The 16697-nt window shown below is 38.0% G+C and overlaps 3 protein-coding genes across 7 annotated transcripts in view; all 3 read left to right on the plus strand.

Annotated features, from left to right (window-relative positions):
• The first annotated feature begins 3295 nt into the window (after window positions 1-3295).
• LOC105265066 (maspardin) lies at window positions 3296-5707 on the plus strand. The gene is made up of 7 exons (XM_011302349.1): window positions 3296-3719; window positions 3815-3949; window positions 4096-4201; window positions 4344-4464; window positions 4549-4657; window positions 4724-4972; window positions 5179-5707. Exons 1-7 carry the CDS (start codon window positions 3621-3623, stop codon window positions 5257-5259), a joined length of 900 nt encoding a protein of 299 aa, XP_011300651.1. The 5' UTR covers window positions 3296-3620; the 3' UTR covers window positions 5260-5707.
• Window positions 5708-6169: 462 nt separating this feature from the next.
• On the plus strand, window positions 6170-10130 carry LOC105265067 (major facilitator superfamily domain-containing protein 12). Of its 5 annotated transcripts, none has more exons than XM_011302350.1 (7): window positions 6170-6528; window positions 6761-7075; window positions 7378-7660; window positions 7725-7839; window positions 8292-8660; window positions 9268-9521; window positions 9611-10130. In XM_011302350.1, exons 2-7 carry the CDS (start codon window positions 6892-6894, stop codon window positions 9732-9734), a joined length of 1329 nt encoding a protein of 442 aa, XP_011300652.1. In that variant the 5' UTR covers window positions 6170-6528; window positions 6761-6891; the 3' UTR covers window positions 9735-10130. The 5 variants fall into 5 exon arrangements, with proteins under 5 accessions (XP_011300652.1, XP_011300654.1, XP_011300653.1 ...); XM_011302352.1 differs by having other exon boundaries at window positions 6170-6512; XM_011302351.1 differs by having other exon boundaries at window positions 6170-6512; window positions 6766-7075.
• A 521-nt stretch (window positions 10131-10651) lies between these two features.
• The window catches only part of LOC105265068 (insulin-like receptor), a 40861-nt gene continuing 34815 nt past the window's right edge, over window positions 10652-16697 (plus strand). The window contains exon 1 of the mRNA XM_011302355.1: window positions 10652-11034. The gene's annotated coding sequence lies outside the window, so the exon portion shown is untranslated. The remainder of the gene's footprint in view (window positions 11035-16697) is intronic.

Raw genomic sequence — 16697 nt, forward strand, 5'->3', positions numbered from 1 at the left:
CATTTAAGATTTTCACGGAAGTGTAATTATTAATACGTGTGTCGTAAAATGGATGGAGGATGTTTGAGAAGCCGCGCCTAAAATCCATCCACGTGACACAGACATTAACCACATAGAGAGACTTTGGCACCTTCGATTGACAATTCTCATGCCCATTTCTCAAGTTTACCTGGAATTGACTAAGACCCATCGCTCATATAACTCACTTATGCCAAAGCAATAATATCCAACGTATCGATCGTTATCACCATCTCGTTGAACACAGCCAAATATTTGCACAACCAACGATACTTGGCTATTTTTTTTTTCACATGTCTATTCACATGTTGCGCTTTCACGTTGAGCAATTACAATAATAATTGTGGGTTGGTATTGAGTTAGAAAGGGTGGGGAACCCCATCCGATTGTCCACTCTGTCGAACGCTCCTCTTGCCGCTGGTCAATCCAACGGTTTTACCACTAATTTGTCGCTGTCCATTATTGTGCAAATCGGTACCGAGGCGGATTGTCGTACCAATGGAGAGAACAATATGAATGCACGATGCGTGTTATATATTTAGCTCTTTTTTTTTCTCTCACCCTGAGTTACAGCCACCCCATCGTTAGTGCGCCGAATCAACCGGAAATTCCAGCTTTCGCCGCTTCCTCATTCATCCGAGATAAAACTGTATGGCGCACAGATGGAATTAGTTTCGTGGGGATTTTTTTTCGGTTTAGATAATAGAATCACGGGGGGTATTGTCACCTAGAGTGTCGATTGTCATGAAAATATCGATCAAGGGGATGGCTCGGGTTCATCCATTTTTTTTTATCTCATTTTGATAATAGGGTGATGAGACAGACGGGGAAAAATTGTTGCCACGAATAATGACATTCGTCGAAATGTTTATTGATTTAAAAAGAAATCCTCAATTTCATTGAGTCATTATCAGCGGAATGGAAATGGAATTGGATTCAGTTGGGAAAGGCTTATGAAATTTTGAACTGCACTGAAAATTCCAAAAATTAATTGAGCCAATATTGTATTGAGTGATCCATAACTTTCTTATCGAATTAAGAATTTTAAATGGGAAAAATTCCACGAAATTGCAAAGGAAATATTTGCAATATATTGCCTATTCAGAAAAAAGGACTCTCACTGGCAGTGATGGACAGTTTGTGTTCAGCAGAAATGGGAAGAACAATCACCTTCACTATGTGGTAGAATATACTGCTAGAGAAACAATGAAATTTCATGGATTTCACTCAGTTGACCTGTAATTTTTACGATAGCTGTATTGTCACTGCAGTCGTTACTGATTGCACGTGATTTGAAATTATGCGTAAATATTAAACCAGTCGATTTTGAATAATCAACAGAGACCTCTTCCCCGACCAGAAAATCCACTTTTCATTGATTTTCTAGTTTATTCACAACTTAGTACTTTGGGCAAACACGGTGTTGAGATAATTGTCCTCTATTGATTCTTCCACTGTGAAAAAGGATTTATGATTTTATCATTAATTTAATTTAATCACCTTTCCCCATAAAATATTCAAGACGTCTAACGCTTCATAATGCATTTCCCGAGTTCTCCGTTTTCCACACATTATTCCAGAATTCTGCGGGAAAAAAAAGCGGCAAAAAATAGTTGAGAAAGTTTGACGTCGGGGAAACCATCGCGAGTTATCTTGGAAATTAGACACCAGTGAGGAAGATCGTTTTGAGGATCATTAATTATACCTACCACGAGTCCATGAAGAAAAGCCGGAGAAAAAGAGATGAACAAAGTGTAAATGCGGGGAAAAAAGATAAGCATTATTTGGTTTTGAGAAAGAAGGACGGGGGAAGATAGATGTCGCCATTTCGAGTGGAATTGTTTTTCAAAGATTAATGACTTTATGCTCCATTATCACTTCTATATTTGTAATTACACGCCTCCTTACCCCGATCAAATTTCACAATTGTCGGTGTCTGTCGAGGCTTTTTGTTTCCTTCATCAATTTTAATTCGTTTAGAAAGTTGATGATTGGGAGGGTTCATTTAAATCCGCATTTCCTTATCGACCCACGCATATATTTATACCGCCAGCCAGAACGAGACCAATCTTGATCGAGGGATACTTATTATTGTGAAGAAGATTAATGATCCAACATTATTTGCGTCGCAATTCGATACGTCGAATTTACGTATCGTACGGTGTTATTGATGACATGGAAAGTCTATTTTTTTTTTTGACTCACCGATTCTAAAAATGTCATTTTACATCCACATGCCCCGCAATGTTGTAATCCTCGATGATTGAAGGGGTGAATGATGACTCTGTGTTTGCTTCTGAAAGAATGTTGAAAATTATACGAGTGCGAATTGAAAAATGAAAATATGTATTGAGAACTCAAAAATTTATCATTCTGTCCGCGTTTAATTTTCAGCGAATGCAATCATGAAACTTCAATGCAATAACTTTTATTTCGTCTTTAACGTAAAAAATACTAATAGTAATATTCAATGTTATAAAATTGGCATAAAAGTCGCAGTCTTTATGTACATGTGACTTTTATAGGCCTTGAAATAGAATTTATGGAAGTATGAATATTGTGAGTAAAACGTGAAAGTTAGATGAATTATTACATTTTCTTTTGAATTCGGCAATCTTATCGATTTGAGAAAATGGTTTTGACCTAATGCTCTTCTAATAGGTGACATTGATAGAACAAATTCAATAAATATCAACACGTCCATTTTAAATCGGAGAAGATAATCAATGACATTGATCTCTGGATATGCGATGTTATCTTTCATTGAACAATCTTAAACAATCGATTTTACTATTACGCTCAAGATCATATTAACGACAAATGTCCTGTTCAAGTACTCATTCGCCATCTTTATCTTTCAAAAATAACTCCATACACTCAACACTCATCGGTAAAATAGCGCTCTTTCCACAAGTAAAGTTGACATTTTAAAAACAAATAAAAAATATAATTTATTAGCCCATATCCTATATATTGTTGATATATTTTTTATTAAAAATCTAAAAATCATCAAATCGCGTATCTATGGAAAAGTTAAAAAAAGTGTTTTTAATAAATGTTTATCTTTCTCTAAAATAAACATAAAACGGCATTTTACTAGCATTATTGTCGTGAAAAATCATGAGAAATCGGTGAATTAAACAAAAGTTAATGAAAAATTGAATTGATATGCAGCCAGTAAATGAGAACTCAGTGATGACAGCAGCGAATGATTATCTTCAGTGAATATCATCCGTTTCTCTACTATTGACTCATAAAAACATCTGTTTCCCAGTAATTCATTAATCAGCGAACACTTTATTGCAAACGGAAAGCAATTGTATCTCTAACCTCCGCTGATATTGGTGTAGAAAATGAAAAAAAAAATTCAATTATCACAGTTTTATCAGCGGAGCTCGCTGAAGAATCTTGCATATTACGTTCTCTATCCAGTAGTTTCAGTGGCTCACAGGAGACGCCTACTGAGTGCCTAGATTCCAGCTGATTCCCAAGAAAAAAACAAATACAAGACTTTTCTTTGTTGATTTCTCCCCGAATCGTTAACATTTTGTTTATTGTCTATTTTTTGTTATCAACGGGGGTGGTCTTTTGTGGATCCGAAGATGTCCTGCACAAGTGAGCTCTCCAGATCCAAAGAATATCAGAGTTTTCGGAGTTCAGTTCCACTACGGAAAATTGTCGTTGACAGCGATGGGGCGAAGGTATAACTAAAAAATCAAACTTTCTTATCTGAATTCCGTTTTGCGCAGTGAAACTGTTGGTGTCTCACTTGTAAATTGATATGATTTATTTATAGGGATGGAAAGTGTATGACTCGGGCCCGAAGACTATCAAATGTCCCCTCATGTGTTTACCGCCTGTCAGTGGCACTTCTGATATTTTCTTTAAACAAATACTCAGTCTAACAGCTAAAGGTTATCGAGTTATATCCGTAAGTAGTGTAAATTACAGTTTATCGATTGTACGGTAGACGCGTGTGTCTTTAAAAATACAAATTCTTTTTCATTGTCATAAGTCTCCGTGCCACGTCACTTTTTAATTTTTACCTTTGCACTTAGCAATAAATTTTGCATTCAGGCTGAGCCGCCAGTTTATTGGAGTGTCAAAGAATGGTGCGATGGCTTCAGAAAACTATTGGATTATCTAGAATTAGATCGAGTTCATCTGTTTGGAGCGTCCTTGGGTGAGGAAATATTTTATTGGGAACTTATTTCATAATTTCATCAATAAATAAACAATTGGAAAGAGTGCAATCAAGAGAGCGAATAACCATAACGAACCACGTCATTCAGTCTAAAAAAACCCTCTCCGGTATTCCATTACAGGAGGTTTCCTAGCGCAAAAATTTGCAGAGGTCAATTCCCATTGTCCAAGAGTTGAGTCTCTGATATTGTGTAACACCTTCACTGACACGACAGTATTCAGCTACAATGATTCAGCTGCTATGTAAGACACTTCCTATTATCAGTAATTTCAATTGTCCCGGAGTGAAAACAAGCAAGTAATAAATTTCGCATCTATTTTTTATAGATTCTGGATACTACCATCTCTGGTACTTAAGAAAATGCTGATGGGCAATTTTTCCACTGAAAAAGTAGACGGTGAGATGGTGGATGCCATCGATTTTATGGTGGAACGAGTGAGTAAATGAAATATTAATATAATCATTCAATTCCTCATTTTCTACATTCATGTCAACTTTCAGCTAGAAAGTTTGAGTCAACCAGAACTGGCATCTCGACTTACGATGAATTGTGTGAGCAGTTATGTTCAACCTCACAAAATGGGTAGTGTCCCAGTAACGATAATTGACGTATTCGATGAATATGCATTGTCCAATGTTGTTAGAGAGGAAATGTATAAGTGTTATCCAAATGCTAAACTGGCACACTTGAAGAGCGGTGGTAATTTTCCGTACTTGAGTCGTTCGGCCGAGGTTAATTTACATCTTCAGGTACCACTTGAATTTTACAATAATTATTACGTATAAGAACAATAATTTTACACACGTTACATTTATCCGACGACTGTTACTTTAAAGAATAAACTACTTCCCCGATGACGATTAAGCTATAACATTTTTATAGTACATTGTTATAGGACATTTTATTGAAGGGTACCATTCATGAATTTATTGCATCATAATTTCTCTCCCTCCAGATTCATCTCAGGCAATTCGAGGAGACTGAATACGCAGCGTCCAACAGAACTGAACCAATTCCTGACACTGTGGTCACTTAAGCCCAGCACAAAAAGAAACAAACTTGAATGGAATTGCCAACCCAACATGCCAAGCGAGCTTTCACCCCACGTGGTATGCAGACCCTCGCCCTGGAATGATAGCACCACTCCAAATAGCACCAATTCCTCCACCAATTGGTGACGTATCGCAGGTCAGCTTCAAAACAGAACCCTGTAAACAATCCAAGCTGTCCATGACGAACAAATCTATCGATACTCTGAGCATAATTCTTATAAACTCGTTATGATACAATGCTATTCTAAGAGAGATACCTAGTCGTTAATTTTCAGTAAAAACATTTCTTTTCTCATGAATTACCCATTCCTTATCCTCATTCAAAGAAAATTTACGAACACTGAATATGTATAGAAAAAACCAATTATACTATGTTCATATGTAAGAATTCCGCATAGACCTGAAAATATACAATATAATTTTTCTATTGAATCGCTGTAGACTTGATAATTTTTTCCTGCCAGTTCGGCATTAATGTTCTGTTGTCAAGCACAATTCCATTACTTAAATTTTGCTTCCGTTTTCAGATAAATATAGATTTGAACCTCTAGGTGCACACATTTCAAACGCTCGATTTTCATTCCTCCACTCAAGTGCAATAATTCGTCTTTTGAAGGTTTATCAAATATACGTTCCATGCAATTTTATTTTTTCTCAGCCGTCCCGTTTCCTTAGAAAATCTTATCGGAACCTTCGCTGTCTTCGGTGAAATAGAAGAGATCGGTAATAAGCTGCGGCAAAACAACTAAATAAATTTTTGCAATGCCAATGGCACTAGGTTGTCTGACGAAAACAATGAGTGACAATGGCTCCCACCATAGCGGTTAATGAACTCACCAGCCTGAGAGACCGTACAACAACCAGGTATCGATTTCCCCAGGTTTGTCACTCGCATTTCTCTTCACGATCTCGTATTACCACAGTCGGAAACGCTTGCAGACATGCGAAAGCCATTTTCTTAGTGCCAGGCGCGTCGCGATTATCCACGAGTCCACGAGAAATTAAAAATCTCGACGGTTTCCTCCCGAACATAAAATATAATCCCGAGGATCTCTCTCCTTCGTTGCACTGCAGAAATAGCTGCAGATAAGATTACTTGTCTCTCACTTTATATCTAATAAAAAATAGTCATATTTGTAGACGTCAGCCCTTACTTGTCACTTGAATAGTGCACGGCGTTGCAACCGGTGAGTACGAATGGAGAACCGGTTGCGGGGGAAATTTGTGATATTCATTCGTAAGTAATAACGAGTGTAAGTTGCCAATTATCGTACCCATTCATTACTAACATCTTAACGTATGGAAGTAAGACATGATTTAAGATATTTAATTTGTGTGAATGAAGTCTGATCGAAAGGAAGTATTCTGTCAATTTAAATTACTCGTCGTTGTTTCACCAATAGACTCAACTGTAAACGTGGATGTTTGATGTTTGAAAGTTATGTAATCTTTTGCACTTGATTATTCAACTACTGTTATTGTTAGCGCAGGTGAATGGGTGACAACATATGATTCTGAAGGAAGTTTGTCTTCAATGGATAAGGCAATCAATTGTGAACTGCAAAGTGAGCCATTGCCTTTCCTATTGAGCAATTCATCAACATTGTTTGAGGAAGATGACGCAGGAGGAAATGACTCCCCTCGTTGAGGGAAGGATCACCCTGAAGACCAAATTCGCCTATTCCCTCGGGCACGTTTTTAATGATTTGGCAGCTGCCATGTGGTTCTCATACACTCTGATCTATCTCCAGAGGATTGCTCTTCTAGAGCCTATCAGTGCTGGGGCGCTGCTACTCCTCGGTCAGTTGAGAGAAAACTATCATTCCTTGCAGAAATTTATTCTTCCTACAAAGCCAATCGAAAATTGAAACAAATTAGTTTCTCAGTCAACTTATTTCAGTTCAGTGTCAACGATAAGGATTTGACAATATTTTCAAGTGACATAATTTTTAGGACCTTCGTAGTCATTTTGGTAAAATCTATTCAATCATTTTTGGTGTAATTCCTAAACTCTAGTGCTGGCAAAATTAACATCGGCGTTATCGTAATGCCTTTGGCTACTTGGACCCTTAATAACAGGGCTTCTTCATTTTTTCTTCAAGGACAATTGGTGGATGCGCTGATGACACCAGTGTTTGGAGTTCTGATGGATAGATATAGCAAGAAAAAAACTTGGCACATAATTGGATCGGTCCTCGTTGCACTCTCATTCCCCGTAATATTCGGCAACTTCTTTGAATCACTCGCTGGATTGTCGATGGCCATTTATATCCTCAGCATCACCATTTTCCAGACAGGATGGGCGGCTGTTCAAATATCACACTTGTCGATGATACCAATGCTCACTCATTCACCATTGATCAGAGCGGATCTCACTGCGATACGGTAAATAGAAGTCATTGTTATCTCATAGCTATCATATCAAGTGCTCCTTATTTTTTTTTTATAGATATTCCGCACAAGTTAGTGCTGCTGTATTTGTCTTCCTCGTGACGTGGATTGTCTTGCCGACCAATGACGAATCCATGGCAAAACTCAGCAAACAGGACGGCTACAAATTTCGAGTAAATTTTCCACATATCGACCTAGGGAAATCATTCGAAAGATTTAAGCAATAAACTAATTAATTAAATATTTTTGACAGTATCTAGAGATGACGTGAATTTATCGCGTATTACGAAATTCTTCTATTGCAACGAAACACGAAGAACTATCGCAACTTTCTCTTTCATACTGAATAAGAAAAAACAAAATTTCGAATGAAAAGAGACAATGCCTTTTTTCATGTAATAGAACATCAGAATGAATGAATTTTGGGGAATTGAGTAGTTTTAAAATATTTTCTCACTCAATAAATAATCACATTCTTCAGCTCAGTATTTACAATTCCGAAAAATCGGGAGAATAATTAATTATCCTCCGAGCAATCTTATCCCCTGAATATCTCACAGAATGTTTATAAACTAGAACCAATTCGATTCCCCCATGGTTTATCCATATTTTCTCATTGTTATAGGATATAGTCGTCGTAATCACAACGTTCGGTATAGCAGCAACGGTGTTGTTTCATGCATTTTTAAAAGCCAAACTTTTAGAAATCGTACCAGTGGCCTCTCAGAAATCAGACAGCGAGGCGCCACAGCGAAATGAAGCTGAAAGTAATCGTAGACCTCGGATCGGAGTTACCCTATTGTTAGGCGTCGCTCTGCTCTACGTAGCAAGTAGATTATTCATCACTCTGGCGACAGTCTATCTACCGCTCTACATTGAAGAAACAGATGTAGGTGGAAAGCAGGCATTGGCAACTGTACCATTGGTGTCCTATCTGGCATCATTTGCTGCTGCACTCACGTTAAAATACATCAATAGATCCTGCGGTACCAAGGTGAGATATCTTCATGACACTCAGAAAAAATATTTATTCCACTTGAATTAAATTGATTCCATTTAAATGAATCACTTTTCCAACTGAATAATTTACCGTAACGTGAAACTGACCATTTTTCGTTGTTGAATTATATCTATTTTGCATGAATATTCCTCCTTTCTATTCTGTTTTCATTTATTTTCGAAATACTCCAATCATGCCAACAATGAATGCTATATTTCTTTGTAGATTTATATACTCGCATAAATACGTATATTACAAAACGGGTTTCATTTTATAGAAGCTGAGAAAAATCGTTGTATTAGAATATAATTATACTAACGATAAAGTAGTCATGAAAATTAATGAATTTAGATGATAAAAATGATAAATGCAAAACCCCTCTTTGATCAGCTTTATCTTTCTGAGATAGTTTCTTACTCTTTATTTTCATGTATTTTATTTCCCTCTACTCTCATATCGAATTCAATTCAACTCCGAGAATTAATTCCTTTATTATCGTAAACACCGGCCAATCCCGTTTTCTCTGCATGCATTCAGTATTCTCCATGGCTGAAATGAAAAAAAAAAAAAACCTTTCTCAAAGAAAGATATCTGCCCGCAGATATGCTATCTTCTAGGAGCTCTAATTGGAATTCTGGGTGCTGCAGTCGCCGAATACGCTGGAAGATATGAATTCATTGTGTACGCAGTTGCTACTTTAATTGGTGCAGCGAGTTCAATTACCATGGTAACAGCACTGAGCGTCACCGCTGAGATCATTGGTCCCAGAACTGAAAATAGCGCACTAGTGTACTCCATTGTTACTTTTTTGGACAAAGTCGTAACAGGATTAGTCGTCGTGCTCATCGAACACTGGTAAATTCAATTCCCCGCCATAAAACAACGACCGCCTCCCAAGCAGCATTTATTCCTAAATTTACTATCTAAATTCAACTTGTTTACAGGCGATGCGACGACAAGGAGCTCTGCCCGAATTACAATCGCGATACATTATCAGCAGTTTGCGCTGGCTCAATGCTACTAGGTTTCGTCACATTGATGTCAGTGGGGCGATGTCTGTCCCCATGAAATCTCGATTGTGTTTAATTTTTAATAGAACACTAGCGCTAAAGCAATCGGGACGTTGATAAAATTCCCATTTTGAAATGCATTTGCAAATGTTTTATGAAAATGATAATTGATGTTTCGATAGTTACTCATTAATCACTTCGCTCCAGTGTTATACACTTATCTGCTAGATATATCTCGCATTCGTTGCTATTCAATATTCCATCCCCAACAGATAGTAGATATGGAGAAAATTCTGTTTCTTCTCGTAAGATATGCATATTCTCTGGCAGAGTAAACTTGGAAAAGATGGCTTTCACTAATGCGTTACTCTTTTCCATGCTCTCCGCCATGAAGCTTTCCAGTCCCTGTTTTTTTTTACCAAAGGATGCAGAATAAAAGTGTATAAAATTTGAATTTCTGTATTTTTATGAGAGCGAGAGACCCAGCCTATCGATGGAGCGACTGAGCTCAATATCAGTCCAGAGATGTCGCCACCAGCGATAATTTTTTAATTTCCACATTGGCATGTCATTCTTCAAGATGTGATCAACCGAAGCGCCATCCAGCGCCATTTTCCCTGTGTCGCGGACGATGACCTGCCGGATATTTGCGCGTTCAACATCTCTCGGTACTCCACACTAATCCAATAAACAGCCAGTTGTTATAAACAAATAGCACGCTATGCTAAAGCAGTCGAATCGCGATAATAATATTTTTCGTATTTACAACTCAACTTGAAGTTTATGAACGAAGAGTATTTGATATTTGTGTATCAGTATTTAGAGAGCCACGAGGCGTCCGTGTGGTTTGTCCATGGGAAAACTCGTTACGGAAGGTGAGCCAGTGCGCAGTCGTGCAGTGCGCAGATTCTTGTTTTGCCTCAATTCATTGATGAGGGGGGGTGGGGAGGATGTGGTGGGGTAAAGGGAACACGGCATGACATGGTAGCGGCAGTCTAGTAAACAACTTGTGTACGATTCGTGCGGAGAATCGCTCGTGTCGGTTTGTTATTGCTCTAATCCGAATGTGTGAAAAATCCACATTGAGTGAACCACCCAATTACCATCCACTAAATATCTACCCAACAGGCAAGTGATGTGAGAAGTTTTATAACCAAACATTGTGTTTTTTTTTTTTTTCTAACTTTTCCCCGCCCGTTTTTCCTTGTGAGTTTTGTTTTTCTCTCTCGTGAAATAGTTGGGAGTTTCTGTTTTCTTCCTTTGTCAGTGTGTGAGTGCTACGATATTTGAGCCATTGGGGGCGATTATAATCGAGGCTAGTGAAACTGCTCTTTGGAGAAACGTGTGTTCATGATACAGTGAGTGGATTGACGTAATTATTAAAATTATTTATTCATTCTATTGTCTAGATCACACAGTAGTCCGCATTCTTGGATATTTTTCGCTCTCGAAACCGCTCTGAATGCTTATCCTTATCCCCCACTAGCTCAATGCCTCTTTCTCTCTTGCGACTCGTTCTGTGCCTTCTCTTTCCCTTCACTGTGTGTATCCCTGTATCTACCGACGTTACGACGTATTTTCGGAGCTTGCCGTGGCCCCGTGGTATGTCGTGGTCTCTCTGTTTTGAACGGGCTATCGACGGTGTCAGACTACCACATTCGTACACACAAATATACACACACATTCTCTCTCAATTCCCTTGACATCCTCCCCTACCTTCCCCTACCTTCCCCGCCCCTCCGTTAGGCTCGTGTTGTTCCTCTTTTCTTTTCTCCGTCAATAAAAGTTTCTTGAAGAAAATCATGTTTCTGCGGTCTCGTGATATATTCTGAAAATCAAGCATAAAAACGACCAAAGATAATGAAATCTATCCTCTCCCCTTTTTACCATTTACAGTCGCCTCTTTTCTACTTTTTTTTCTTCTCTTCATCTCTTTATCGTAAACAAATGAGCCCACCCGGTATATTTGCGTACGTGCACAGTATGTCTATGTTTCTGTGCGGTACAGTCATTGGGGCATTTTGCTTGCGAAATCACCGATGTCTCGGGGACGAGTCGCGCGCGCTCTTTTCACCACCAATTCCACTACTTGGACATTACCATCGTTATCACTGTACAGAACACATCCAACTAATTGAAGCAGTACGAGCGCACTCTCTCTTACTTCCCCTCCATCCTTCTCTTTTCACTGCATTTGTGTTAATCTGTCTCTGGTGCTCCCTGCATATCACCAAGAGTGCAAAATATGCCGTGAAGAGAGAATGAGAGGGGTCGCGAGGACGGGGACCAGTTGCCTTTGCTTTTTCTTTATTTTTCCGTTGAGCGGGCGGTGTGTCGTGTTTCGCTTTACCTCTACTTGTAAAATTCCGGACGGCTGCGTCGTCGGTTCGAGGAACTTTCCCAACTGTTCCTGGTGAGGTGAAGCACTCACGCGCTCTCTTGTGGAGTCGATTGTGTGCGGTTTAAGTCCAGATATCGATACCGAAAAATCGATGCGTGCGCTCCCCTTGAACAGGGGTTGTATCACTTGGGGAAAGAATGGGGAGAGCATTTTCACGGAACCCGAGGGTTCACGTCGGCGGTCATTAGTGATTGCCGATCCTGGCATCGTCATACTGATACTCTCGGGGTAGATTTATCCACCGGGGGAAATCTCCGGGCGAGATGTCGTCAATTTTCTATTGACGCCAGATTGCATTTACCAGGGAGCGGTTTGCCACGGGATTTGGGGGACGTAGACTACCGGGTATTTTGGTGCAGTCATTGACCAGATAGAGAACGCGACAAAGTACCCAATGTGACACCACACAGATGAATGCATCTTTATTCTCCGAACCGGCTTTCCGTTTCACTCGGTGCAATTCTCCATCTTATGAATTTCAATTTATTCTGTCGATTAGAGGATACGTGATTTGGTCAATAGAGTTGCACGGTCGATAGACGTACTTTTATCATTTTCTCCTATTTACGTCATGATTCAATGGCTTTTCCATGAAACGAGGGAACACTTGAGATTCCTTGAAATCGGTTAAAGATATGATTTATGCCACAATCTCACATATTTCTATATAGTTAAATATTTTTTTTGCCTCGTGTTTCGCTGTTTTAAGTCTTTTTTTTTATTTATTATTTTATTTTCCTTTTACTTTCGAGGTATACAAAAATGTGGTCATGAGTTTGTGAAATTCTTTGGAAAATCGTAGATATAATGTTCGTGATAATAGGAAACGGGTTTGCCCCGAAGCCTTATTGGTGTGAAAAGTCATGAGTATGCGGTACAATGTTGTGACATTGTACATTCGACATTTCAATTGCTAGTAATGATGAATATCCAATGAGTGGAGCTTTAGTATTTTGACAAGGCCGACATGATGCTTTATAGTTCAGAAAAAATGATTTACTTTGTACTTCTTGACAAAGCAAAAAACAAAAAACGTAATTCGGCCATTCCGCAGTTTGATCGCGTGTTTGTTGTTTGCTTTACCGAATGCTGCCGAGAATGTAATTTCAATACGGAAGTCATCAACCCCTGGTATTTCTCCACTTATCCACCCTGTTCTTGTTCCTCACTATGCGTACACGTGTGCTCAGGGAAAAAGTGTAGTGATTGTAGGGGTAAACTACGTCTAGAATACGAGCAGTTATTCGAAAGTTCAACGCTTGTAATCGTTTATTTATTTGATACTGTGACATTTGCCACTTCAACCTCGTTGTCATGCAATTTACTGAGAGCTTTAAATTGGACTAGCAAGGACTTTACAATATACCTGGGATTTCCATTAAATAATTCACCACATTACCCTCTCGCTCAAGACAAATAACACTATCGCATTAAAATGTCAATTTATGGTTATCTCACGATTTTTCAAAGGATATTGCGAAAATTGTTCTTCTGCACTGGCAACAGCGATAAACAAATCTTCTTTCGCTAATAGTTGTTGGTTACATGAATATTAATAAGTGATCGGGATAAATTTCTGGGATTCATGTCAAATAAACTTCAGCAAATTTGCCTGTCACTTCAGGAACATTGATGAATCAAAAGGACAACTTTTATTATTTTTCCGCTTGGTGCTGCAAGTACAGACGAACCCAGCAGCATGAGTTTTATAATCGATGGGCTACTGCCATGATACCGGAACATTTGTTTTCAATTTCACCATAAAAATGTGTATTGAGACAGCGTAAATTATTCTGTGGTCTTAAAAAAGTAGAGCGTTGTCAAAAATTAAATATTTAGATTCGCTTGGAGTCGTCATTCATAACCGGCAACACCAGTGGTACAATTTTCTTTAAAAGTTAAAGTAACATAGTATTAATAATTTATCCATTAATTTTCGCTTTTTAACGTAACGCTCTATATAAAAATTTTAGGGAGAGTATGAAAGACTTTTTGATAAAACATTAAAAATCATTTTCATTAAATCCGTCCAATTGTCCCCGGATTGATATCAAATAATAGAAAAATCAAAAATCATTAGAATATGATTTTTTTTCGTCACATGTTGTGATGAATTACTACTAAGTGTGCATTTGGCTTCGGTTTAAACGTCTCGTAGTAATTCAAAAACAACTGATAAGTTATCACATTGGACGAGTTGACATTGGTTCCCACGTCTACAATTAATTTTCCGTTGGGGTAGACAATGTTACGTTACTGCCTTGCAGATACAGTATCATTAAATTACTAACGTAATCAAGTAGCAAAATCAAGGCATTCATCTCTTACGTTAACAATTCGCCACATATATTCAATGTACCAAATGTTTCATAGACAACTTTAGAATTCAATATTAACGGACCTTTCTAATTTTTCTGTTCCACCAATTCTCTAAAGTCCCCTGCCCGTGGAAGAAATTAAAAAAAAACGTACTTTGTAGGTGAAATTATGCTGCCAACAGTTTAATTGAATGACTCGATCTTTCATTTATTGTTAACAATTAAACTTTAGTTAAAGACTCGATATAATGTAAGCTAGGTCTCCTGGCAAGCAGTTCATCCAGGGTGATTGGTCTGCCCTTTGTCTATGGGGTTGGTTCACGTGCTGGGCTGTTTCGGTCATAAACATCCCAAGAAAATATTCCCAATAACTTATTTCATCTATTGAATTTATGAATTCAATTTTACTCTTTTTCTCGCGCTGTGATTAATATAAAAAATTAGAGTGACTTTCAAGTTTCTATTACTTAGAAGCGTTCGGAAAAGCAAAAAACAATTGATAAGTTATCGTATAACACATGCCGCAGTTTTACTGCCCGTTATAAAATTAGTTTATTATGATTGTAAATATTTTCCAGAATTATGTTGGCGTGTCAAAAAAGTAGAGTGAATGCGCATCGAAGTGCGTCCAATAAAATGTCAAGGATTTCATTAGAGACTGTAAATAAATACTAGACTGACAGATTGGGACGTATTTCGCTATTGATAACGAGATAACTAACGGAAGTCGAGTTTTACGATCAAGATGTGAGTTAATGAATCGAGTACTTAAACCACCGGAGGGAATTAAGAGGCGCCTAGTGTGTCTAGCTGTGTCGGAAGTTCACGCAAAACCACAAACTCGATTACGATGGATTGTGGTTTTTTCTCTCTCGTCCTTTATCTCTGTTTCCCTTCTGTTCTCACTCATGTCACGTGAATGAGAGCAGGAATTTTTGTTTTTCAACTTCGCGAAGGCGTCAATGGGCACGTTAGCTGTTTATGGCTTGAGTTTCTAAAGGAGAGAGGATGGGGGTAGGTGTGTGGTGTGTGTGTTGGAAATATTTTCGACGTTAACACCAACAAGCGAGCCGTTGTAACAGGTCGAGGGAATAACGAAAACACTTCGGCTGTTTATAACCGTAACAGCTCAAAACGTGAACCAACCCCATAGAGAAAGGGTTTTTGAGGCAGACCTCACACCCTGGACAAACTTGTGGCCAGGGATACTTTTTAATGAACTCTCGAGCAAACAACATTGGACATTAACAACCTTGCGTACACTATATCGAATCCTTAACAAAAGTTTAATTGTTAAAAATAAATTAAAGGTCGAGTCATCAAATAAAATTGTTGACGATATTATTTCTTCTACATGTGTGCGTTCAAATGCCACATTATCCAAGGGAATATGCAATAGATTTTGCGCGTCATTGACTGTACTACACAAATAGTTTGGAGTCTATAAGGGAAACCAATAGAAAAAGAGTATGCACACGTGAGAGAGAATGACAGTAGGGGATGCAGTGGATGATTAATTAATTTTTCATTTCATTGTTCAATTGAAAAAAATAGAGGAATCTATATATATCTGAATTCTCAATGTCGTGAGAATTATTCACCTTGAAAATTCAATAAAATTATGATTTCCATTTTAATTGATGCTTGAATTTTAAAAGCCATCGTGAAAATTGGTAAATAAATTTAATTAGGCGTTCAATAGATTAAGAAGTGATAAATAAAGTGCTTTCCGCTAATCATCGTATCGGCCAGAAATCTCACAGTTCCATTAGAATCCCAATGAAATGAGTATAAATTTCATGTGAATTTGTTTGTCGTTGAAAATGTCAACATTTTTTATTGGAGAATTAGTCTACTCGCATCTGCCTATGTCATATCGACACTCCCGTTAACATTCATTCGGTAAGGAGGGAATATAATATATAAACTCGAGTCTGGTATTTTGAACTTCACTAGCCACGTGTGACGTTAGTGATTGTAAAGTGATAACGAGGTTTTGCGTGAGATGGGAAGAAAAGTCACGAATATAGTACGTGAGACTCCGTCCAACTAGTCAATCAAAGGTGTGAGAAGACTGAAGTTATGAGATCAATGTGAATCCCCATCAGCTTTGATATTCAAATAATGTATTCAACTTGTCAGAAAGTTTCTGATGTAATTGTAATATTGATCGATTCTCCCCAAGACGCCGATTACTTAATACTTACATTATCGATAGGAGATGATAATCAGGAGATTAACACTGGCTTGGAGCTGTGCAATGAGATAATTTCATGAATCCACCGAGCAATAGTTTATTGAC

Source organism: Fopius arisanus, unplaced genomic scaffold (assembly GCF_000806365.1).
Source record: "Fopius arisanus strain USDA-PBARC FA_bdor unplaced genomic scaffold, ASM80636v1 scaffold00027, whole genome shotgun sequence".
NCBI classification, from domain to species: domain Eukaryota; kingdom Metazoa; phylum Arthropoda; class Insecta; order Hymenoptera; family Braconidae; genus Fopius; species Fopius arisanus.

Bases quoted from the DNA above. Each gene is read 5' to 3' on its own strand.
- LOC105265067 (XM_011302350.1), top strand. From the start codon at position 6,892: ATGACGCAGGAGGAAATGACTCCCCTCGTTGAGGGAAGGATCACCCTG. The intron at 7,840-8,291 runs GTAAATTTTCCA...TCATTGTTATAG, and splicing joins AGGACGGCTACAAATTTCGA to GATATAGTCGTCGTAATCAC. The intron at 8,661-9,267 runs GTGAGATATCTT...ATCTGCCCGCAG, and splicing joins ATAGATCCTGCGGTACCAAG to ATATGCTATCTTCTAGGAGC.
- LOC105265066 (XM_011302349.1), top strand. From the start codon at position 3,621: ATGTCCTGCACAAGTGAGCTCTCCAGATCCAAAGAATATCAGAGTTTT. The intron at 4,202-4,343 runs GTGAGGAAATAT...ATTCCATTACAG, and splicing joins TCTGTTTGGAGCGTCCTTGG to GAGGTTTCCTAGCGCAAAAA. The intron at 4,658-4,723 runs GTGAGTAAATGA...GTCAACTTTCAG, and splicing joins TCGATTTTATGGTGGAACGA to CTAGAAAGTTTGAGTCAACC.